The 26,172-nt window shown below is 40.0% G+C and overlaps 1 protein-coding gene across 1 annotated transcript; it reads right to left on the reverse strand.

Annotated features, from left to right (window-relative positions):
• Positions 1 to 294: 294 nt before the first annotated feature.
• On the reverse strand, positions 295 to 2,869 carry LOC136516430 (fasciclin-like arabinogalactan protein 2). Its single transcript, XM_066509824.1, has 2 exons — positions 2,368 to 2,869; positions 295 to 1,443 (listed from the first exon to the last, which is right to left on the reverse strand). Exons 1-2 carry the CDS (start codon positions 2,719 to 2,721, stop codon positions 550 to 552), a joined length of 1,248 nt encoding a protein of 415 aa, XP_066365921.1. The 5' UTR covers positions 2,722 to 2,869; the 3' UTR covers positions 295 to 549.
• Positions 2,870 to 26,172: the final 23,303 nt, after the last annotated feature.

A 26,172-nucleotide genomic window follows, 5' to 3' on the forward strand; every position in this document is an offset into this window, starting at 1 on the left:
CATCTCTTCCCATCTCCTAATGAAGAAATTCCCATTAACATTTCTGTTTATAGTCGTACCAGATCAGATCATCGTAGCAGCTAAAGTGACTAAATCACATAGGCATATATCCCTTTACAACCCGAGGAAGCAAGGCCACCACATGTCAATGTCTTCTTTGTACCCCTTTTGTAACTTTTCCATGAGGGTTTTGGGATAGTTTTGAGGCATGTGACTCCGAAAGCTCAAACACAGACAGGTTGAAAGCAAACAACAAACACTGCTGCACCTCTAAACTCCATATGATGACTCATATGTGAAAACTTAACCCACTCTCCAATTTCATTGGCCACTATCATTACAAAATGATCACAACAACCCAATGAACAAAATCAAAAGAGTTACATCACTCACACACACCTCTATTTTTTTTATGGAATGCGGTAATAATTATAAAAATAAAAATAGCCCTTCTTATTTTCTGCACCAACAAGGAAGGGACACGAATTGGACAAAGAAAAGAAGATAGTGTCCAAAAAAAGTTAAAACCATAGCACATGAGCGCACACCTTAGGCCGCCAACGCTATTGCCAGCGCCACGGTCATCGTCGCCCACCGGGCGAATAGGGACGACGGCGCAGCGGCGGCCTTGTCCGCAGCGTCATCGGATGAGTCGTCGGCAGACGGGCCATCTGCAGATTCGTCCGAAGGCGCAGAGGCCGCCGAACCGCGGCTGGGCTTCTTCTTCTTCTTCTTCGGCCCTGCTTCTGGGGCGGGCGCAGGCGCGAGGTCTGCCGTTTTCGTCTTGAACAGCTCCTTAGGCTGCAGGAACTTGGACACAGCATAGACGGCGAGCGGGTCGTCATCCCTGACGGTGGCCTGGATGGTGGAGGTGACGACGGTGGTGTCGAGCGTGATGGTGTCCTCCTTGCTCTCGGCCTCGTAGGTGTAGTCCTTCTTGGCGACGCTGGTGGTGGCGAGCGTGGTGACCTTGCCCTTGTTGGACTTGAGGAACTGCATGGAGTAGTAGTCCGGCACGGCGTGGTACAGCAGGATGGCCGTCTTGGCCTTGGCCGTCAGGTTCTTGAACTTGGGCATGAATGCCGCCACCGCTGCGTCCACGGGGCAGAAGACGGTGAGCGCGGTGTCCTTGGTGCCGTTGAGGGTGTCGAACACCTTGGCGTCGGCAGCCAGCAGCCCCGCGAAGCTCTTGCAGTACTTCTTGGAGAGGATGTCGGTGAGGTTGACGGGCGCCGGCGGGGCGACCGGTGCCTCGGCCTCCGGGGACGACAGCACGCCGCTCACCTGGAGCACCGAGTAGTCGTACCGGTGGCTCTCGATCTGCTTCACATAGGTGACGGGCTTCACGGTGTCCGCCGCGTCGTCCACGATGAACGACACCTTGCCGCCGCGGTGCTGCGTTATGTTCACGTACCCTGCCATGCCGGGGGCAAATCCGGATCGCTGCACATCACATCGATGAGGAGCATACGGATTAGTTCACTTAATTCAGTGCCACGAAATTAAAACAAGTGAAATTTAAACAAATTCTCTATCAAAATATATTACATGAAGCATCTAATGAAACAAGTTTAATGTTAGACTGCTCACAGCATTATTGGTGCTGAAAAAAAAAACCCTCCATATTCCACTCGTACCAATGCCAGGAGCCATATCTAGTCAGAGTGGGACCCAAGTAACCAGAACCATACCCTTGACCTCTTCTTTCAGGTTGGCTGAAAAATGCTTTTTATTTGCTCAGCACCAAAAAGAAAAAAATGATTGTGATTTTTACATCATCTGCACTCAGTGACTTTTTTTTTAAAAGAGTGCACTCGGTGACTTCGAGAACGGTAAAAATGCGAATTTGAGCTGGTCCGATTATCCAGAGATTCCATGGGGTGAAAAAAAAAATGTTACTGTTTCAGGAACCTTGTGATTTGTGTACCATGTCGCCGGAGAGGCAAACACGTGCATGTGCGTGGGCACCACTTGAAAAGCGACTTGTGGAGTTGTCACTAAAATGGATTTAGAGCATCATAAGCTAATTAAGGTTCCAAAAGCATTAGTTATGAAATTTGAGATTTTTTAAAAAAATTCAGGGAAAACTAAAGGCGTTCTTTTTTCTCCAAATAAAACAAAACTTGTAGGATTAAATCCAAATTTATGACGAAGCAGAGCAAGCCGCTTTTTTTACCTTTTTCAGAACGGCTGATTGTAGTACAAAACAGTCCAATGCTAGAAGCAAGCAAACAAGAGCTTCAAACTGTCTAATGACGCTGCACACATTTTTTCTTTTTTGAAAACTATGACTGACGCTGCAGATCTAGCTAGCAACAAAACAAACCGAACCGAGCGGCAGGAGGAATCCGCGGGTCAATCAATTACCTGGAACAAGGTTGATGCGGCCGTGGCGGCGTGCGACAGCTGCTTGAGCTTCTTGTCGTCGTAGTAGTCGGCGACGACGTGCAGCTCGAGGATGTGGCGGAGGGTGCCGAGCGAGTAGTGTCCGCCTGTGAGGTGGCCCATGTCGCCGTTGGCCACGGCGAGGACCGTGATGGTCCGGTCCCGGTTGATGTCCCCGGCCAGGTGCGTCTCGTTGAGCAGCTTGCAGAACTGCGAGAACTCGTCGTGCTTCCCCAGGATCTGCAGGATGTCGAACCCCTCCACCGCCGCCGTCAGCGTGGCGGCGCACACGGCCACCACCAACGCCGCCACGCCCAGCCGCCGCCGCAGGTCCATCGCCGCCGAGCTTTGGTTGTAACTAGCGGATGGGGGCAAGGGGAGAGCAGAGCAGTAATGGAGTGTCGGCGGCTAGCGGATGGGGGCAAGGGGAGAGCACTGCACTGATGGAGTGATGGTGGAGTGGAGCAGGTGAAGTGCGGGGTAATGTTCTGATGTAATGCCAGCCATGTGCAGCCTGGCAAGCGTCGCGGTGTATTAAATTAGCGCCCTTGGAGTTTGGAGATAATTGCGGGAATACCATCGTCGGTCGTTGTGGTAGCACTGACTACTGGTTTCAGTAGTCGCGAATCCAGAGGAGTGTTAGAGCCGTTAAGGATAGAGCGGTAGTGCGTTTCGTAACGCAGTCAGTCAGGCAGCCAGTGATGCACGTAGGCCAAAGTGAAATCCAGACGCAGGGCTCGGGACAACTTATCGCTCCTGCGCTTGATTTATATGACTAATTTATTTTAATAAAAAAATAATATTTTATGGCTGAAAAAGTGAGACTAATTCTAACTTATAGATCCTGTTCATTTCGCTGGAAAAATAAGTTAAAATACTATTTTAACTAATTTGTCATAAGAGAAAAATCCTATTCTAACTTAAAAAAACAAGCTAAAAAAATAGATTATAAAAGAAACGAACGAGCCCATAAGGTCAAGTGAATAAAGCTTGCTCTTCCACCGACACACCCCGGATACTCTATCCTCCCCTGGGAATCTGGGATGATCGCGGTGGGTAGGACGTCGTCCTTTCAGCTGGACCACTGGAGCCTGGAGCGTTCCGCGTCGGATGATACGACGTCCAACAATGGCTCATTAATGTCATTATGTTCATTCTGTTGTAATGACTAATTATTGATCGAGACTAGGGCCACGTTTAGATTGTAAATATTTTCAACCTGATGAATAGTAATACTTTCGTCTTATTTGACAAATATTATCTAATCGTGGACTAACTAGGCTCAAAAGATTCATCTCGTGATTTTCAACTAAACTGTGCAATTAGTTATTTTTTTACCTATATTTAATGCTCCATACAAACGGCTAAAAATTAATGTGATAGAGAGAGAGTGAAAAAACTTAGAATTTGGAGGTGATCTAAACAAGGCCTAGAACGATTTCGTCTTCCACAACCTCTAGGCTCATCAGAGAACAGCTCAGTGAGACAAAGCATATAAAATGGTTCGTATTTTATATAAAATAAAAGGCACAAATATTTCATATCCCTAATCTTGATGTCTAAAGAACTCCAAACGAGAGATGATGAAAATCAACATAGCAATAGTTCTAATTGGTAATATTTACAACACTCGGACAAAATGGGATATTAGATAAATGTATGCATCAGCCAACATACCTATTTTACCATGTATAACATGATAAAACACAAAAAGATGAGAAAACTATCATGTAGTCACAAAGGTTTTTTTAGGGGATAATCACAAGGGTTTTTAGGGCATGTTTGGCGGAGCTTCTCTCCGGCTCTGGCTCTAGCTCCTTCAAACAAGCCCTACCAATTTTTTTTTTGTCGAAGGAGCTGTTTTTTCAGTGAAACAGCCTTGTGGCTCCTCCAAAACGGCTTTGGCTCCTCTGAAGGAGCCACTCACGAGGAGCCCTGCCAAACACCTGAATAACTGTGAGCCATTCATTTTTTTTCCGAGCTGACGATTACATTCATCTATTATCCTCATGAGGTAATAGAATATTTATTCAGTTATTTTATTTGTAAATAAAATAGAATAAATAAAAAAAGTTTTAGATTTAATATCTTTTTTATAAATTTGATTGATGCATGCGTGATCTGGTGGGTGTGATAAATATTTTTTATTTTGTAACTTTGGACTTGATATATTTTGATTGCAATTGAATTTTATGTGACTTGATACACTTGATTTGCATGTGCGCCACGCATGATTACGTGTTGCCGTAGGTTGTAGAAACGTGCATAGCATATTAGCATGTGATAGGGGATTACGTGTGCGTGTGCATGCGTGTTACACTAGTAGACTCGAGCTCAGCACTGGTGATCCTAGAGGCATTTCTATCGACGTGTGAACCCACCGCTAGTATGAAAAGCTAGTGGAAATTAAAAATACTACATGCAGTTATTAAGATAAGCCAGTGTTAATAACTTTGTACTGGCGGTTCCTCTAAAACAACCGTCAGTAATAATAGTATTTACACTGGCAGTTTGTTTAAGTGAGCTGCCAGTGTAATTTTTTAGCATAGACGGTTTACCTAAATTTGTCGTCTCTGGAATAATTTTTTCAGAGGCGGTTTATTAGCAAAACCGCTAGTGAATTATTTTTAAAAATTCAAAATTTAGCGCCATATATTTTTCGCCAGTGAATTGTTTTTATTTCCCCGCCATATATTTCCCGCCAATGAATATTGTATACAAATTAAAATGAATCCAAATAGAAATTATAGAAAATTATATTTGTATGCACCAAAAAAGCAATATTTGTTGCAGTCTACCAAAGTCATAACAAGCTAATAGTGTATACATAAAACAAAGTTTCTTCCACTCATAGCTAGCTTGGTTCCATGACGTACTACTCTAATAATCCTCGTGGTTTAGCTCTAGCCGAGCAATATCTACGAGATCTCGGTAATGTGGTCGAGCTAATTTCGACTCTAGATCAAAATACTTCCCATCGTAGTGAATTATTTCTTTCACGATGAACCATTTTTTTGGTCCGTCTCTCTCTGACTACCGGACAATAAAGATTTTCTTTCTTCCGTTATATATGTAACCCATGCGCATTCGAGCTAAATTAGAATAGCTTTTGTCTAGCACGATAAAGAGTCCAATTCCAAATCATATTCGATCCATCCTCATATGTGTTAGAATAACTCAGCCTCTAGCGATGATACCGAGTCCGATTCGAATATATACGTGTCACATCACCATGTACGAGTACACCAATGCCGGCACGGACGAGCCGACGCACCTGTATCTAAACGCGCTTCTACATGGACCCGGTGACGAAGACACCGAGGGAAGGCACGTCGGAGGTCTGAGGTGATCAACCTCACCCTCACGGACGATCACCACCTGCTGCACGTGCACCTGGCGGTGTTCGCCGTGCCCAGCAGCGTTCGCTGCGGCGGGTCAGGGACTGCATGAGACGCTGGAACGACGCACGCGCGTGCGGGCTCGACCGCCACCTAGCCGGCAGGCGGAGGCACGTCGTGCCGTCGCAGGAGCGCGGGTGGAAGAACGTCTTCAAGGTGCCGCCCAGCGCGAGGAATGCGTAGGATTAAATTATGTGCTAAGCTAGCAGCCCATGACCTTCTTCTTGTCAATGTTGGGCCTGGACACGACGGTGCCGTCGTTTCCGGCGAGCGATTTGTATACTTGACCTTCCCGGTGAAGCTGGTGCACTCATGAGACATCGTGGACGCGATGAGCCGCTGGATGTAGTTGGCTACCTCGTGGCTGCTTTTGCCGCCGCTTCACTATTATATCTTTTTTTTTTAAGGGCGGCTTCAGGTGATTTGTAGGGGCCGTTTGGTCAGCCGTCTCTACCATACCGTCTCTACAAATCATATATTTGTAGGAGCGGTTCTCAGACCGCCCTTACAAATCGATTTGTAGAGACGGCTGGTGTTACCAGTCGCCCCTATAAATTGATTTGTAGGGGCGGCTGATACTCTAACCTATAATACCTGTTTATAGAGCGGTTTAGTTTAAAACCGCTCCTACAGTACATTTTTCTGTAAAAAAAAATCAAATTTACAATTCAAATTTGACTAGAATATATATATATATATATATATATATATATATATATATATATATATATATATATATATATATATATATATATAATTCAAATCTGACCACAAGCACAAGAGTGTGTTGGTCCTGAGAATTTCTACCTAAGTAAACGTTACAAGTATGTATACAAACATTAATGGCTCTACATGCACCCAACAATACTGATATGAAGTAACTGGGCTCATGCACACTGGACAGCTCATGCACACCTACAAAAATATAATTAACTGATTAACTTTACTTGATAGTAATCACACCTCCTAAGTAACTGGGCTTGTAACACAAGTTAGTAAACTATGGTATATAACTGAAGAGAGCCTAAACAAAATCTTAAAAAAATAAATAAGATAGTAACCTATGGAGCTAAAGTGTTGTTCCCAAATTCACAAAAACTTAAGCACTGTTAATGAGTTCCAAGTTATTTGAAGCCGCAATTCAGAAGAAATAGAAGTAAATAAAATATGGGTATACAACTAAAGCCCTCAGTGTATGCGCCTAGCTGCATTAAAAAAATGTGGGGCTGAGCGCTAATTGAGAGAACAAATGGCCTAGTTATGGAACCGTAAAATTCAGCTCTAGATCATGTACCCCTAAATTCCTTGATCTACATCATTTTTGGATAGGAAGCAGAAATAGTGATAAGAATTATAAGGTATGCAAGCAAATAAAAGACCTTCAATTTTACGACCAAAGACATATATACTGAAGTAAATAAAAAACAGTAAAGAAAATTAACCTTTGGACAGCCGGTTACTAGGCAACATCCTCAGCTGAAGAAAGCCTCAAGCCATGTGCAACCTCTAATTTAGCAACCTTCATACATAAGACACATGCACAAGAGAAGTTAGTTGCCAAAAAAAAGAGCTCTTCCATAACTTCACAAAATCTACCTGCACAAGCCTAGAGCAGTAGAGAAGAATGACAGATAAACTATTACACATATAAGTTACGTGAAAATCAACAAACTTATTTGTAACATAAGCAAGAATAAAACCGAGAAATGAAACTAAAGCATGTAATTGTTAATATAGGAAGTAAAATCTTCAGTTGCTGAATTGCAACATAACCAAAACCTGTCCGTCACAAACGTCCTGGATAAATTTGCCGACCACTGGACCGAGGGTCTTAACAAATATCTGCCTGAACTTTCAGTACATATTTGCACTATATGACATTTCATGCCACCGACCAGCATTATTAGTAGCCCATTTGGTAATGGTAAGCCTTAGATCTAGGTCCATCTTAGAGTTCAATGTTGCAATGCGCCATGGATGCAGCCTATTATTAGTAGCACATTTACAAAGACCATTAAGAACTGCCTAGTTTCAGCTGAATTTTTCTACCAAAAATATCTCCAATAATATGGTATCTAAAAAATATGTGATATTCAAATGCACACATGAAGCACCCTTTATTTGCATAATACTACTATAGATCTTTCTCTCCATACAAAGAAAAAGGAAGTTGCATCTGGTGTTCTAATCAATATTCCAAGTTAATCAAAGATAGCAAGTTGTAAATCCCAAAAATAATATAACCAGATTGCTTGCAATTTAATAGCGCAACAGTTTGCAGAAACATGAGTAAGATGAAGAGGAAAATTACTACTTACTTTCGTAGGCCTCTTTGTGCATATCGACAACTTTTGATCTAATTCCTTTTCTGTAGTGCTCCCAATCAATTGGCTGGGGTTCCTACGAAATAATTGAAGAAATACTGAGAAGACCACCCCAAAAGGCCAAAAATCCATAAGAGATGGCACATGATTTCAATGTTGCCAAGAGCATACAAGTATCAACCAAACTCAACGCACAACTACAATGAAGTAGGACTACGAGCATTTAACAAATAAGAGGACTATCTACTTAATAAGGTCCATGCTGTTTGTCTTCTTAAACTGGCAAGCAAATATTGCTTGCCAATGTGTAACATAAATCTCTGCAGTGCTGTTGATGGAGATCAAAACAATATATAATCATTTATACCAATTGATTACATGCATCAGAAGCAAATCAGCCATTGACCTGTATCATTTTTTTTTCTATTGGTACTTATAACAAGCATACTGAGATACAATTATGAAAAGCAAAATAGAATCAGAAGGTATTTGGGCAGCCTTAGTGCAAAATGGAAATTTTACCTAGAACATACTACATTCGGCATTGTTTGATTCAGTATTAGAATGTAGTACATATACCTAGGTTTTATCTTGCCTATAGAAATGCAGGCGAAAAGACCTAGGTTTTCACAGACCTATTGAAACGTGTTGCGGTCTACACACATATGTGAATCCAAATGTTTTCCTTAAACATTCAATATTAGCTGAACACACATGACAGCTGATGTAGAGCTGTTATTCTAAAAATGATGAAATCTCTTAATAGTAGCACGGAAAAGGCGTGGGATCTAATTTGCTTGCTATGAGGACTTGGGAGTGATGCCATGATGCCTATGCTGACCAAGATGGCAACACCTAAGTTATATAGAGATAACTTAGACATTACCAATTTCGAAGCATGCTAAATTCAGCCTCAAACATAAAATTTGAACAAGCTGGTAACAATAGTGACTACCTGCTTGGCTTGAAACAAATATGGTCCACCCAAAATAAAATACACTCAAGACAACCACCAAGTCGGATGAAGCAAATAGCTATGTGAGAACTAAGAGCTGTTCTAGATTTAAGTAGTAGCTAAGTAGACATTAACGGTATGCACATCAAGATACACCAGGAAACTTGCAGCCAAATTTGTAGCGAAAAGATGAGGACAGGCAGCTAGAGTTTCCTGTAGCACAAGTGAACAGTTCGTGTGCATATAGATCGCCGTCCATAGCGAAGGGGAGCGAGCCTCCGCGAACGCTGGGAGAGGGAGATCTGGTAGGAAGAGGTAAGCAGAGAGAGGGGGGACCAAACCGAGGAGGGGATGATGCGACGAACGGCGGGAGCAGCCTACGCCAGGGGGCAGCTACGCGCCGCGGTGAAAGCTCTAGTTTGGTTTTGGTTAATTGATAAAACCCTAAGTGCTAACCTAGTTTATCAAAGTGATCATGAGATTGGTAGCACTATTCCAAGTGATGAAGCAATGACAAAGATCTTGACAATGGCGATGGCATGGTTATGATCAAAGGCTTGAACTTGGAAAAGAAGAAAGAGAAACAAAAGACTCAAGGCAAAGATATAAAATGTAGGAGCCATTTTATTTTAGTGATCAAGACACTTAGTGAGTGTGATCACATTTAGGATAGATAACCATACTATTAAGAGGAGTGAAACTCGTATCGAAATGCGGTTATCAAAGTGCCACTAGATGCTCTAATTCATTGCATATGCATTTAGGATCTAGTGGAGTATAAACACCCTTGAAAATATTTGTGAAAATATGCTAACACATGTGCACAAGGTGATACACTTGGTAGTTGGCACATTCGAGCAAGGGTGAAGGAGATAGAGATGATAGAGGGTCAGTCTCGCTATTTTTTAACTGACCGGATGCTGGTCTCAGGGGGACCGCCGCGTCCAGTCAGGCGTGGCAGTAATGACCTGGCGTCGGTCATGTGACCGGACGCTGGGCCTCTGACTGACCGGACGCTAGAAGGATGCGTCCAATCAGAGCTGACGTAGCTACACAGATGTCAGAGTAACTGATCGGACGCTGGGTGTGTCCGGTCAAGGTCGACCGGACATGTCCGGTCAAGTTTTGCCGTCTTTGGGAGCTTACTGGAAATGACGAACTCTGGGTGTTCGGCATCCGGTCACTTATGGCAGAGCGTCCGGTCATGTCATGACCGTTGAGATCAGACGACTCCTGTTGAACATAGGATGACACGTGGCCGCCATCAGGCGACCGGATGCTGAGCCCTGCGTCCGGTCAGTAGGACCAGAGCATCCGGTGACCCCGATCAGTGCCCAGTGAAGGGGTACAATGACTCTATTTCGTGGGGGCTTCTATTTAAGCCCCATGACCGGCTCTAGCTCACTCTCTTGCACATTTTCATTGACATAGCAACCTTGTGAGCTTAGCCAAAGCACTCCCACTCATCTCCATCATTGATCCATCATCTTTGTGAGATTAGGAGAGAATCCAAATGCATTGCTTGAGTGATTGCATCTAGAGGCACTTGATATTCATGTTGCACTGTGGATTTCGCTTATTACTCTTGGTGGTTGCCACCATCTAGACGGCTTGGTGCAGCGGTGAAGGATCGGCACGAGTTGGTGATTGTTTGTGGCCGCCTTCGGTGATTGTGAGGGGAGTTGTACCTTCCCCGGCGGAGTGCCGAAAGGTAACTCTAGTGAATTGCTTGTGTCATTGAGTTACCTCACTTGTGACTTGTGAGTAGGTTCTTGTGGTGTCCAATTGTGTGGACGAGGTTTGTGAAACACCTCTTAGCCGCGGAACCACCAAGTGTTGGTCGACACAATAGGGACGTAGCGTGTAGGTAAGCACGTGAACCTCGGGAGAAAATTAGTTGTCTCTTGTCATTTGCATTCTCCTGGTGATTGGCGTAATCTTCATCTTGTGATTGGTTCCTTCCTCTACATGACGGTATAATCACCCTACTCACTCATTTATATTCTGGCAAACTAGTTGTGACAAGCTCTTTAGTGTAATTAGAATTGAGAGCTTGCTTTGTTGTTTTAAGTTTATCTAGTGGAGCTCTCTAGAGTAGCAAGATTGAAAGCTCTTAGTGAGTAGTAACTTTATAAGTTGTGTGCCTAGTAATCATTGCAACTAGAATCATTGGATAGGTGGCTTGCAACCCTTATAGAGCTAGAACAAGTTTGTATTTTGCTATTTGTCATACTAATCAAATTGCTCTAGTGGATTTGTAGATTTTTAAATAGGCTATTCACCCCCCTCTAGCCATATTAGGACCTTTCAAGTGGTATCGGAGCAGTGGTCACCGTTTGATTGAAGGCTTAACAACCTCGGTGTCAAATTATGGCTCAAGTTGTGTTCAACCATGTTGGGGGCAAACCACCATTCTTTGATGTCACATCCTATGGTTATTGAAAGAGAAAGATAAGAATGCATATTGGTTCAATAAATGATCAAGTATGGGAAGTGACCGAGAATGACTATGCTATCATCGATCCCAAAGATCCCACCAACCAAGACAAGATCAACAAGCAATGTAACATAATAGCTCTCAACACCATATACAATGCTATTGATTCCAAGGTGTTTGAGTAAATCAAAGATTGTGAAAGAGCAAATGAGGCGTGGAGGAGATTAGAGGAAACATATGAGGGCACACCGGCGGTAAAGAGTGCCAAGTTGTACATCCTCAAGGACAAGTTGACAAGTTTTAAGATGAAGGATGATGAGAGCATTCCGGAGATGTTCCATCGATTGCAAGTCATTGTCAACGACTTGAAGGTATTGAGAGAGAAGATCAAGGATGATGATGTCTCTCATCGATTCTTGATGTGCTTACCTCTAAGATTTGAGATGTTGAGATTGCTTATCATAAGAGGAGGATTGAAGGACATTACCCCCAACTAAGTACTAGATGATGTCATGACACAAGAGACATACCGTATGGTAAGGGAGGGGGATGACAAGGAGGACAAGAAGGAAGAAGAGGACAAGAAGAAGAAGAAGAGTGTAGCATTTAAGGCTAGCTCATCATCATTCAAGAACAAGGGCAAGTCCAAGAAAGAATCAAGTGATGATGATGATCTTAGTAACATTGATGATGAAGCCATGGCTCTATTTGTGCGCAAGATGGGCAAATTCATGAAGAAGAAGGGCTATGGTGCAAGAAAGAGAAGAGATCACACCAAGAGCAAAGAGTATGTGAGAAGATGCTACAATTGCAAGAGTCCTGATCATGTTGTAGCAAATTGTCCCTACAATAGTGATAATGATGAAGATGAGAAGAGGAAGCATAAGAAAGATAAAAATGAAAAGAAAGAGAAGAAGGAGAAGAGAATGATCTTCCAAAAGAAGAAGGGTGGAGGATATATAGTCACTTGGGATAGTGATGGTTCCTTAGATGGTGATATCTCTAGTGATGATGATAAGAAATCTATCAAGAGAGCTCTAGCAAGCATCACCATCAATAAGAAGCTCTCCATCTTCGACACTCCATCAACATGCCTCATGGCAAAACCTACCAAGGTAAAATATGATGAGAGTGATGATGATGAATGTAAAAGTGAGTCTTGTAGGAATGATAATGATGATGAGGATGAGGAATATACCAAGGAGGAGCTCTTGGACATGTGTGAGCAAGTGCACGCTTGCAATGAGATGAAGAGAAAAGAGTGCAAAGAATTGCACAAGAAAGTAAAATTTCTTGAGCAATCCTTTGATGAGCTCAATGCTACTCATGAGAGGCTAATGGAAGCCCATGAGAAGCTTGGCAAGGCTCACTCTAAGCTTGAAAAGGCTCACTCCTCTCTCATTGAGCAAGTCAAAGTGGAGGAAGCCAAGAAGGAGCAAATGATCATATCATATGATGTGGGACTAACATGTGATCTTATTAATAAATCTATTTTTGTTGCTCCCACTAATACTTCTTGTAGCAATATCACTTCTACTTCACCTATGAGTGATGGTCTCACTTGTGAAACCTCACTAATAGTGAAAAATAAGATCCTCAAGAAGAAGGTGAATGAGCTCACTCGTGCCTTAGTCAATGCCTATGGTGGATAAGCCCGCTTGCTAAAGTGCTTGGGTAGCCAAAGGTTTTCTCTCAACAAAGAGGGACTATGCTATACCCCTAAGAAAGGTAAGGCGGCCTTTGTCACTCTCAAAGCTAGCTTTGTGAAGGGCAATGGTCAGTTTTGCAATAGATGCAAGCAAGTTGGCATATAGAGCAAAATTACAAGACTAACAAGAACAAGCTACCTAATGTATCCTCAATCAAATTTGATTCTTGTTACATGCTTTATAAGGGTGCCAACAGTGTGAATGCTAAGTTCATTGGTACACCAATTGTGGGGCCAAAGAAGAAGACCATTTGGGTATCAAAGACCTTGGTGACTAACCTATAAGGACCCAAGCAAGTTTGGGTACCTAAAAAGAATTGATCTTCTTTTGTAGGTAAATTATAAAGCTAGAGGAAGGCATTGGGTGCTTGATAGTGGGTACACATAACACATGACCGATGATCCAAGAATGTTCAATTCAATCAATGAAAACAAGAGCAATGAGTTTGATAGTATCAAATTTGGTGACAATGGAAAAGGCAAGGTTAAAGGGCTTGGTAAGATTGCAATATCCAATGACTTGAGCATTTTCAATGTGCTACTAGTAGAGAGCTTGAACTTCAACCTTTTGTCAGTAGCTCAATTGTGTGATCTTGGTTTCAAGTGCATATTTGGTGTGGATGATATAGAGATCATAAGTGTAGATGGATCTAACTTGATATTCAAAGGATTTAGATATGAGAATCTATACTTAGTTGATTTCAATGCTAGAGAAGCTCAATTGACAATATGTTTGATCACTAAGTCTAGCATGAGTTGGTTATGGCATAGAAGGATTGGTCATGTTGGAATGAAACAATTGAACAAGTTGATTAAGCATGACTTAGTTAGAGGCTTGAAAGATGTCACTTTTGAGAAAGATAAGCTATGTAGTGCATATCAAGCTAGAAAACAAGTTGGTAACACACATCCTAAGAAGAGTATGATGAGCACATCTAAGGCATTTGAGTTGATGCACATGGACTTGTTTGGACCAACCACATACACTAGCATTGGTGGAAACAAATATGGATTTGTGATTGTGGATCATTTCACTAGATATACATGGGTCTTCTTTCTTGTTGACAAGAGTTATGTGTTTGCAACATTTAAATCTTTTGTCAAGGATATTCACAATGAGTTTGAAACAACAATCAAGAAAGTTAGAAGTGACAATGGAAGTGAGTTTAAGAGCACTAGAATTGATGAGTTATGTGATGAATTTAGAATTAGACATTAATTCTCGGCCAAGTATACTCCTCAATCAAATGGGCTAGTTGAAAGAAAGAATAGAACCTTAATTGATATGGCAAGATCAATGTTGAGTGAGTACAATGTAAGTCATTCATTTTGGGCCGAAGCAATCAATATGGCTTGCTACTATAGCAACTGACTCTATTGTCACCTCATGATGGAGAAGACACCTTATGAGCTATTGAATGGAAGAAAGCCAAACATAGCATACTTTCGGGTATTTGGTTGTAAATGCTATATATTGAAGAAATGTACTAGATTGAGTAAGTTTGAAAAGAAATGTGATGAAGGTTTCTTATTTGGTTACTCCACTACTAGCAAGGCTTATAGAGTTTGGAATTCGGCTAGTGGTACTCTTGAGGAGGTTCATGATGTGGAGTTTGATGAAACAAATGGTTCCTAAGAGGAAGATGAGAATCTAGATGATGTGAAAGGCACTCAATTGGTCAAGGCAATGAGAAATATGGACATTGGTGAGTTAAGGCCTAGAGAGGTGATTGATATTGAAGATGACAAGAATCAAGTGCTCTCTAACTCAAATGTGCAAGCTAGTGGTCCTCATGATCAAAACCAAACAAGCACTAGTAATGGCAATATGCAAGATCAACAAGTGTCTAGTTCATCATCTCAACCAAGTGATCAATCAAATGCTAGCAATCAAGTGCAAGTGCTTCAACCAACCAATGTTGCAAGAGATCATCCATTGGACACCATCATTAGTGATATTTCAAGAGGTGTGCAAACTAGATCAAGATTGGCTTCATTTTGTGAGCATTTCTTATTTGTGTCATCCATTGAACCTAAGAAGATAGATAAAGCTTTGAAGGATGTTGATTGGGTCAATGCTATGCATAAAGAGCTAAACAACTTTACAAGAAACCAAGTATGGGAGTTAGTTGAGAGGCCTAAGGATCATAATGTGATTGGAACTAAGTGGGTCTTTCGAAACAAGCAAGATCAAGATGAGATAGTAATAAGGAACAAAGCAAGATTAGTGGCTCAAGGTTATACTCAAGTTGAAGGTCTTGACTTTGGAGAAATATATGCCCTGGTTGCAAGATTGAAAGCAATTAGGATCTTGCTAGCCTATGCTTGTGCTCACAACATCAAGTTGTACCAAATAGATGTGAAGAGTGCATTTCTCAATGGGTACATCAACGAGCTTGTGTATGTTGAGCAACCTCCCGGTTTTGAAGATGAAAAGAAGCCCAACCATGTTTACAAATTGAGAAAGGCTTTGTACGGATTGAAACAAACACCAAGAGCATGGTATAAGAGATTGAGGAATTTCCTACTCTCTAAGGGATTCAAGATGAGAAAGGTTGACATCACTCTCTTCACCAAGAAGCTTGGAAATGACTTGTTTGTAATGCAAATCTACGTCGATGATATCATTTTTGGGTCAATAAATCAAGATTTTTATGAGGAGTTTGGCAAGATGATGGCAAGTGAGTTTGAGATGTCCATGATTGGAGAACTTAGTTGCTTCTTTGGTCTTCAAATCAAGCAAATGAAGAATGACATATTTGTGAGTCAAGGCAAGTATATCAAGGACATACTCAAGAAGTTTGGAATGGATGATAGTAAAGCTATTAGTACACCAATGGGGACAAGTGAAAGCTTGGATAGTGATGCAAGTGGCAACATGGTGGATCAAAAGATATATCGGTCTATGATTGGAAGCCTACTCTATGTGACCGCATTAAGACTAGATGTGATGTTTAGTGTATGCATGTGTGCTAGATTTCAAGCCTCACCAAGAGAAAATCATTTGAAGGCAACTAAAAGGATATTGAGGTACTTGAAGCATATACAACATGTTGGATTATGGTATCCCAAAGGAGCAAGAGTTGAGTTGATTGGATATTCGGACTCCGATTATGCGGGATGCAAAGTTGAGAGAAAGAGCACATCAGGCATATGTCAACTATTGGGAAGATCACTTGTGTCTTGGTCATCAAAGAAGCAAAATTGTGTAGCACTTTCAACCGCCGAAGCGGAGTACATTTCGGCCGATAGTTGTTGTGCTCAATTACTTTAGATGAAGGCTACTTTGAGTGATTTTGGAATTAGGATCAAACAATTGCCATTGCTATGTGACAATGAGAGTACCATAAAGCTCACCAACAACCCGGTTCAACACTCAAGAACAAAGCATATTGATGTCCGCCATCATTTCATAAGAGATCACCAACAAAAAGGAGACATTTGCATTGAGAGTGTGGGCACCGAAGATCAACTTGCCAACATATTCACCAAGCCACTTGATGAGAAGAGGTTTTTCAAGCTAAGGAGTGAATTGAACATACTTGACTTCACCAATATGTGTTGATGCACCCCCATTATATGACATGCCTCTCCTTCGAGCAACACAAGGTATAAATTGATTGGCATGACATACATCCTTGCTAAGGACATGATTAGTGCATCTAGACATATTTCATATTTGAATAGGCTCATTTATGAAAATCAAATGAATTTGATGCTTGTATATTACCACTATTGCTTGTATGTTTGAAATGATCTAGTGGTAGCATATGACATGTTTGTGGGCTTGTAAACCTAGTGTTTGATCTATAAAATGAGCTATAAGTGTTTAACTCAACATGGTACATGATAACCCTTATTTGGAGATGTGAAGAAGCTTGTCCTTGGATCAAACCAAGTTAAATATCTTTTGCAAGTGATCTAGATTGAACAAAATTGAAAAATAATCCCCATTTCACATGGTTCCACCCCAACATATCTATAATTTGAACCTATCTATACTTTAAGCCTTTGTGGTCATTGATGACAAAGGGGGAGAGAAACAAAGATAAGTGACAGGGGGAGAAATAGTGTAGAGTGATAAGATATGACAAAGGAAGAGGATTAATTAAAATCTTGAGCACACAAGTAGGGGGGGCAAGCTCATGAACTTGTATGGTGCATTTCATATGTTTGCTTGCATGACACAAGTTCTAAATTTCAACATCCATGCTTGTGTGGTGTATGCTAATTGTAAATTTGCATGATGAAATGAAAATCTAGTATGCATAGGTCATCTAATGATTTCATTCCCATGAATTTACAAGTGGTATCTAGCTATCAAGTGGTATCTAGCTAAAGTAACTAGACTTATGTTCATCATATGGAAACTAGACCCTTACTTGTAATTTTGATCTCATGGGGTATTCTAGTTTTTATGTATGTCTAAGTTACTAATGGTGCTAAGGATGGTATAATGGTGCACTCCGATTGGTATCACGTTTCAAAGGTCCATCTCTTATACCTTAGCATCATTTGGTAGAAATTGTCTCCTATATTTTCTATCTAAGCATATGTGCAAAGCTACAATCCAAACTCTTAGCACATATGTAGGGGGAGAAATTGCTACCATATGGAGTTCATGAAACTTGTCCATATCTTTTACACATGGTAAATATGCTTGGGCAAGCAACATAAATTCAATTAAATCTTATTTCATATCTTTGTATAAGGGTTGTCATCAATTACTAAAAAGGAGGAGATTGAAAGCTCTAGTTTAGTTTTGGTTAATTGATGAAACCCTAAGTGCTAACCTAGTTTATCAAAGTGATCATGAGATAGGTAGCACTATTCCAAGTGATGAAGCAATGACGAAGATCTTGACAATGGCGATGGCATGGTTATGATCAAAGGCTTGAACTTGGAAAAGAAGAAAGAGAAAAATAAAAGGCTCAAGGCAAAGGTATAAAATGTAGGAGCCATTTTGTTTTAATGATCAAGACACTTAGTGAGTGTGATCACATTTAGGATAGATAGCCATACTATTAAGATGAGTGAAACTCGTATCGAAATACGGTTATCAAAGTGCCACTAGATGCTCTAATTCATTGCATATGCATTTAGGATCTAGTGGAGTACTAACACCCTTGAAAATATTTGTGAAAATATGCTAACACATGTGCACAAGGTGATACACTTGGTGGTTGACACATTCGAGCAAGGGTGAAGGAGATAGAGATGATAGAGGGTCAGTCTCGTTGTTTTTCAACTGACCGGACGCTGGTCTTAGGGGGACCGGCGCGTTCGGTTAGGCATGGCGATAATGACCTGGCGTTAGTCATGTGACTGGACGTTGGGCCTCTGACTGACCGGATGCTAGAAGGATGCGTCCGGTCAGAGCTGACGTAGCTACACAGATGTCAGGGTAACTGACCGGACACTGGGTGTGTTCGGTCAAGGTCGACCGGACACGTCCGGTCAAGTTTTGCCGTCTTTGGGAGCTTACTAGAAATGACGGACTCTTGGTGTTCAGCGTCCGGTCACTTATGGCAGAGCGTTTGGTCATGTCATGACCGTTGAGATCAGATGACTTCTGTTGAGCACAGGATAACACATGGTCGCCATTGGGCGATCGGACGCTGAGCCCTGCGTTCGGTCAGTAGGACCGGAGCATCCGGTCACCCCGATCAGTGCCCAGTGAAGGGGTACAACTGCTCTATTTCGTAGAGGCTTCTATTTAAGCCCCATGGCCGACTCTAGCTCACTCTCTTGTACATTTTCATTGACATAGCAACCTTGTAAGCTTAGCCAAAGCACTCTCACTCATCTCTATCATTGATCCATCATCTTTGTGAGATTGGGAGAGAATCCAAGTGCATTGCTTGAGTGATTGCATCTAGAGGCACTTGGTATTCGTGTTGCGCTATGGATTTCGCTTGTTACTCTTAGTGGTTGCTACCATCTAGACGGCTTGGTGCAGTGGTGAAGGATCGGTACGAGTTGGTGATTGTTCGTGGCCGCCTTCGATGATTGTGATGGGAGTTGTACCTTCCTTGGCGGAGTGCCGAAAGGTAACTCTAGTGAATTGCTCGTGTCATTGAGTTACCTCACTTGTGAATAGGTTCTTGCGGTGTCCAATTGTGTGGACGAGGTTTGTGAAACACCTCTTAGCCGCGGAACCACCAAGTGTTGGTCGACACAACGGGGATGTAGCGTGTTGGCAAGCACGTGAACCTTGGGAGAAAATCGGTTGTCTCTTGTCATTTGCATTCTCCTAGTGATTGGCGTAATCTTCATCTTGTGATTGGTTCATTCCTCTACACGGCGGTATAATCACCCTACTCACTCATTTATATTCTTGCAAACTAGTTGTGATAAGCTCTTTAGTGTAATTAGAATTGAGAGCTTGCTTTGTTGTTTTAAGTTCATCTAGTGAAGCTCTTTAGAGTAGCAAGATTGAGAGCTCTTAGTGAGTAGTAACTTTGCAAGTTATGTGCCTAGTAATCATTGCAACTAGAATTGTTGGATAGGTGGCTTGCAACCCTTATAGAGCTAGGGCAAGTTTGCATTTCGCTATTTGTCATACTAATCAAATTATTCTAGTGAATTTATAGATTTTTAAATAGGCTATTCATCCTCCCTCTAGCCATATTAGGACCTTTCACGCGGCCAACGGCGGGGTTCGTGTGCGCCGCGTCATGCCAGCAGGCGGCCACCACCAGGCCGTGGCGCAGTTGTAGCGCACACCGGCGGCGCCGTCACCAGGGCGTGCTCACGTGGAGGTGCCCGCGCTGGGGTCAGGCCGGTGTGCCACCATGTCGAGAGAGAGAGGTAGAGAGGGAGAAGGATGGGGAGAGGGAGTGGAGGCGCGGGTGGGAGAGGAGACGGGGCACGAGTGGCGGAGGCGGTGCTCCGCGAGAGGAGCGTGAGGGGAGGCCAGGCGTGGGAGGGAGCTGGGCTTTTTTTGTGAGAAGGGAGGCATCAATTTATTTAGGATGAATTGGGGCGACGTGGCTCGCTGCTAGCCAAGGAAACCAATTCCGGGAGACATGGCTCGCTGGGTGAATTTGGGGTGATGTGGCCACTTCGAGAGATATAATGATACATTTTATTTTGTAAAATAAAAAAATATATTTAAATTTTGAATTTGTGAACTTTAAATTGAATTTTAAGACAAAAAATGATCTAAAATGAAAATGTTGGAAACATCAAAGTTGTAGAACTCATCAAGATGTACAACTTATATATTGGTCATCTTTTTATTTGACAAAATTTGAAAAGTTTAAATTTTGAATTTCAATAAATGACAACTTCAAACAAGGTTTTGAAAACTTAAATGATTTCAAATAAGAAAGTCATGAACATAAAAGTTGTTGAACACATCACTATCTACAACTTTTATTTTGATCATCTTTTTATTTGACAAAATTTGAATAGTTCAAAATTTAAAATTCAATAAATGACAACTTCAAACAAGATTTTGAAACCTTAAATGATTTCAAATAAGAAAGCCATAAACATAAAAGTTGTTGAACACATTACTATATACAACTTTTATTTTGGTCGTATTTTCATTTGACAAAATTTGAATAGTTTAAATTTTGAATTTTAATAAATGCCAACTTCAAATAAAATTTTGAAACCTTAAATGATTGCAACTACAAAAGTCGTGAACATAAAAGTTGTTGAACTCATCACTATCTATAATTTTTATTTTAGTCACTTTTTTATTTAACAAAGTGTTAGGAAACATTGCTCACTAATTCACATATCACTCATAGTTTCATGAACTATATGAGAGACATGTTGATTTGTGAATAATATTTACTATCACTTTATTAGATGAAGAAATAACCAAAATAAAAGTTGTATATCTTGATGAGTTATACATCTTTGGTACTGATCACTTTTTCAGCTGAAATCATTTGGTGTTTTAAAATTTTGTTAGAACTTGTAATTTTTAAAATTTAAAAATTTAAATTGCTCAAACTTTATCAAACAAAAAGAATGACCAAATCAAAATAGTAACTTGATATGGAACGATTTTAGAAAATTTTAGGAAAAAAAATCATCACATTTAGAGTTCGTATGAGGGAGAAAGACTAGTTACAAATTTTACCCAGAGATTAAAAAAAAATCACGACTGTTCATGATGATCAATGATGAACAAGTGTGATTTCTCTTTTTAATCTGTGGCTGAAACTTGTAACTAGTTTTTCTTCCTCATACTAACTTCAAATGTGATATTTTTTTTTCTAAAATTTTCTAAAATCATGCTCTGTCATTTTAGTCTGGTTATCTATCTTTGTCACTAATTTTGGACAATTTAAATTTTGAATTTCATAAAATGATAACTTTAAACCTGATTTTCAACCATTAAATGATTTCAGCTGTAAAGGTGATGAATATAAAAGTTGTTGAATACATCACTATCTATAATTTTTATTTTGGTCATCTTTTCATTTGACAAAATTTGAACAGTTCAAATTTTAAATTTCAATAAATAGCAACTTCAAACGAGATTTTGAAACCTTAAATGATTTCAACTACAAAAGTCGTGAACATAAAAGTTGTTGAAATCATCACTATCTACAACTTTTATTTTGGTCCCTTCCTCATTTGACAAAGTGTTAGTAAATATTGTTCACAAATTCACATATCACTCATAGTTTAATGAACTATATGAGAGACATGTTAATTTTTGAATAATGTTTACTATCACTTTGTCAGATAAAGAAATAATCAAAATAAAAGTTGTATATCTTGATGAGTTATATATCTTTGGTATTCATCATTTTTTCAGCTGAAATCATTTGGTGTTTCAAAATCGTGTTAGAACTTATAATTTTTATTAATTTGAAAATTTAAATTGCTTAAACTTTGTCAAACAAAAAGAATGACCAAATCAACACAGTAACTTTATAGGGCATAATTTTAGAAAATTTTAAGAAAAAAATCGTCACATTTGGAGTTAGTATGAGGGATAAAGACTAGTTACAAATTTTATCCGGATATTAAAAAGAAAAATTACAACTGTTCATGATGATCAATGATGAACAAGTATGATTTCTCTTTTTAATCTGTGGCGGAAACTTGTAACCATTTTTTCTCTCTCATACTAACTCCAAATGTGATGGTTTTTTTTCTAAAATTTTCTAAAATCATGCTCTATCGTATTAGTTTAATCATCTATCTTTGCCACTAATTTTGGATAATTTAAATTTTGAATTTCAGAAAATAACAACTTCAAACCTGATTTTCTACCATTAAATGATTTTAGCTGTAAAGGTAATGAATATTAAAGTTATTTAACACATCACTAGCTACAACTTTTATTTTGATCATCTTTTCATTTGTTAAAATTTAAACAGTTCAAATTTTAAATTTTAATAAATGACAACTTCAAACAAGATTTTAAAACCTTAAATGATTTCAACAATAAAAGTCGTGAATATAAAAGTTGTTGAAATCATCACAATCTACAATTTTTATTTTGATCACTTCTTCATTTGATAAAGTGTTAGTAAATATTGTTCACAAATTTACATATCACTCATAGTTTCATGAACTATATGAGAGGCATGTTGATTTGTGAACAATGTTTACTATCACTTTGTCAGATGAAGAAATAATCAAAATAAAAGTTATAGATCTTGATGAGTTATACATTTTTTTGTATTCATCACCTTTTCAGCTGAAATCATTTGGTGTTTCAAAATCTTGTTAGAAGTTGTAATTTTTTTAAATTTAAAATTTTGAATTGCTCAAACTTTGTCAAACAAAAAGAATGACCAAATCAATACAGTAACTTGATAGGCCATGATTTTAGAAAATTTTAGGAAAAAATCATCACATTTAAAATTAGTATAAGAGAGAAAGACTAGTTACAAATTTTATCCAGAGATTAAAAAGGAAAATCCGAACTGTTCATTATGATCAATGATGAACAATTATGATTTATAGAGGTGGCTGGTGATTGAGCCGCCCCAACAAATTGCAACACTGAGGGCGGCTGATGAGTGAGCCGCACCTACAAATCGACCCATTGAAGAGGCGGTTCGTATCATCAGCCGTCCCTATTGTGCTATTTGTAGGGGCGGCTAGTCTCGTGAGTTTCAAGTATACCATCTGTAGAGACGGCTCTACCGTTCTTAAAAAAAATTATTTCGTTGCTATAAATGTTTTTTTAGAAGTACATGTTGAGGAGCGTGACCACCACATACCCGGGGCCCCGGTTCATGAAGAAGTAGAAGAGGGGTCCAGCCCCTTCCACCTGCGCACTGTCGTCCCGTGGAACATGCTCATCTGGTTCTCCATACGTACGATCTCGTCCGTCAGCTCCATGAACAACTATGACAAACAGAGCAGGAACGGTTCGCAGCACGTCGTCCCCTCGTAATAATAAATATATTTGTATCACTAAGTTGGTGACGTAGTTTTAATTAGGAATAATATTTTTTATTAACTGAAACTTAACCAGTTTGCTATCCAATCTAATCTAAATCATGAATCTCTAAATTGTACGCATATATCCTTGCAATTCTCGACTAGAGCTGCCATATGAAAATCGTTAACAGATAGACCATATATATACTTGACACGACAGAAACTAACTTTTTGATAGCTTTAAAAAGGAATTAAAATTACATATTTTTATAGATCCTCGTAGAAAGTGACGAGACTCAATATTTAATTATACCGACACATGCATGGATAGTATGAAAATCAAAGTTAAGTTACATTTGTGAGAAAATATTTCTAGACTTACAACAGGAGATAAAAATTATCGGTTATATTTTATTCTGATACAAAATTATTAGGACATTGTCACATTATTACCAATATTAACACATGTGATGGATGCCATGCTTATCATAAAATACATATAACTATAAAATTTTATAGAAAGAGTTCGTAGCATTCCCATCTTCGTTTTTCATTAATGTTTAATACTTTTTTTTTCGTTGCAACGCACGGATATATTTGCTAGTTTATAATAAAATCTCTTTAGTTTAATACTTCCTCCATTCTAAATTATAAGATATTTTGGCTTTTTAAATACATTACTTTTACTAATATCTAGACATGGTGTATATCTAAGTGCATAGCAAAAGCTATATATCAAGAAAAGATAAAACGTTTTATAATTTAGAATAGAGGAAGAATTAGCTCATCTCCTTCCTAAATTTGGACAATTCTCACCCTAAAAAAAGGGATAAGTCTTGACCCCAGATGTCCAAATTTTTGTATATGGCATGCACCAATAAATTCCTCATGGTATCTTCATTTCCAAGTTCCTATGCACTAATATCATAATACACATAGAGCTAATACAACGGTGTGTACAGTGTCGATCGTCATAGTCCTGCAACAAAATGATTTTGTTTACAACAAGCACTATTTTCCCTTTTTTCTATTTTTTTTATTTACAAGAAACCTTTCTCTAACACGTAAAAGCTTCAAGAAAAGATTTTGAAAGACAGAACCTAAGAAATGTTTATACATCTATATACAACTACTTGAATTCGCCTCGCTTTGATTTGCCAAGCACTCAGCAGAAGATGGTCGTGCATGAATACACAGCTGCACAGCTACTAACTTCTGAAATGATCCCACGGCATCCAAAAGGCAAGCTAAATGAGAAGTTAAAATTCCCTGACTCCTTGTTGATCAATTCTGCATGTCAACAAAGTCACTTGTTGTCTGACAAGAAACCATCATGTCATTGTTAAGTGGCTCATTAAGCACATAGTTCAGTCTTCAAAATTCCTCAGCGCCAGTATCCAGTAAGATCTGCTCAAACAGCATAGCCAGAGACACACGAGTCTGCAGAACAGCATTGTGAGTCATCGCTTGATCAACAGCAATCCAGCATGCTTCAGATAGCAGTGTACATCCAACACATGCATCTGGGAATACAGGCTTCTTCGCAACTCAGATTCACCTAAAGTTGAAGTTCACAAACCAAAACCTGACACAATTGATGCTCAAGGTTACAATAGCCTTCAGAAGCGCAGAGAGGATTCTTCACAGAATACCAAATCCAGCCAAAATTCTTCAAACGTGATGAGCAGGACTACAGAGAGCTTTTCTGAGAACGCAGAACCTAATCCTCACACAAGGTAAGGTGCACAGTAACGACCTTCAGACACGATGTCTGTCATCATTGCTGTAACCATTGGGGATAGGGCTCCGGCTGTCACCATGATATGAACCACCACATTTAGCTTGCTCCCTTAGTGCGAGGCTCCAGGTGAGTCTTCCGGCTGTTGTCCAAATAGATCTCAGATTCAGATTTAGGAATTATGAGAGAACAGCTTGGTCCTTGGCCAAAAAAATTATATTAAAAGAAAATGTAATGGCTTAGTTTTTACAATGACACTCCTTTCCCTTTTATAGGAAGGGGGACTCATACTTGTTACAGCATATTCAAACTACTAAAGTAGATGTTGAACATATTCCTAACATAAGGCTTAGAAGCTAAGGAAAGTAAAAGTGCAAGAAAAGTAAGATACAAGTGTTTTAGCACTAGGCTTATCTATTAATTCTCTCCCTAAGCCTTGTGCCGAGCACTGGAGGTGATCTGCTGTAGCCCATCCTCTCCCTCATCTCCTGAAACTTGGACTTCCCTAGTGACTTGGTGAGAATGTCAGCCAGCTGATCAGTAGTAGCAATGTGGCTGGTCTTGATGCTCTCATCCTCCAAGCAATCTCTAATGAAGTGATACTTGATGTAGATGTACTTGCTTCTTTCGTGAAAGACAGGGTTCTTGGCCAGAGCTAGAGCAGACTTGCTGCCCACCTTTAGCTCAACCACATCCACCTTCCTGCCAAGGAGCTCTGCCAGCATCCTTGACAGCCATAGCGTCTGAGTTGCTGCAGTGATGGTGGCGATGTACTCCGCTTCACAGCTTGAGAGGGCCACCATCTTCTGCTTGAGGGACTGCCAGCTGACCAAGCAATCACCGAAGAAAAATATCATCCTGG

Source organism: Miscanthus floridulus, chromosome 17 (genome assembly GCF_019320115.1).
Source record: "Miscanthus floridulus cultivar M001 chromosome 17, ASM1932011v1, whole genome shotgun sequence".
Classification (NCBI taxonomy): domain Eukaryota; kingdom Viridiplantae; phylum Streptophyta; class Magnoliopsida; order Poales; family Poaceae; genus Miscanthus; species Miscanthus floridulus.

Excerpts from the sequence above, each read along its gene's own strand:
- LOC136516430 (XM_066509824.1), bottom strand. The coding sequence starts at position 2,721 with ATGGACCTGCGGCGGCGGCTGGGCGTGGCGGCGTTGGTGGTGGCCGTG. Across the intron at positions 1,444-2,367 it reads CCGCATCAACCTTGTTCCAG|CGATCCGGATTTGCCCCCGG; the intron begins GTAATTGATTGA and ends TGTGATGTGCAG.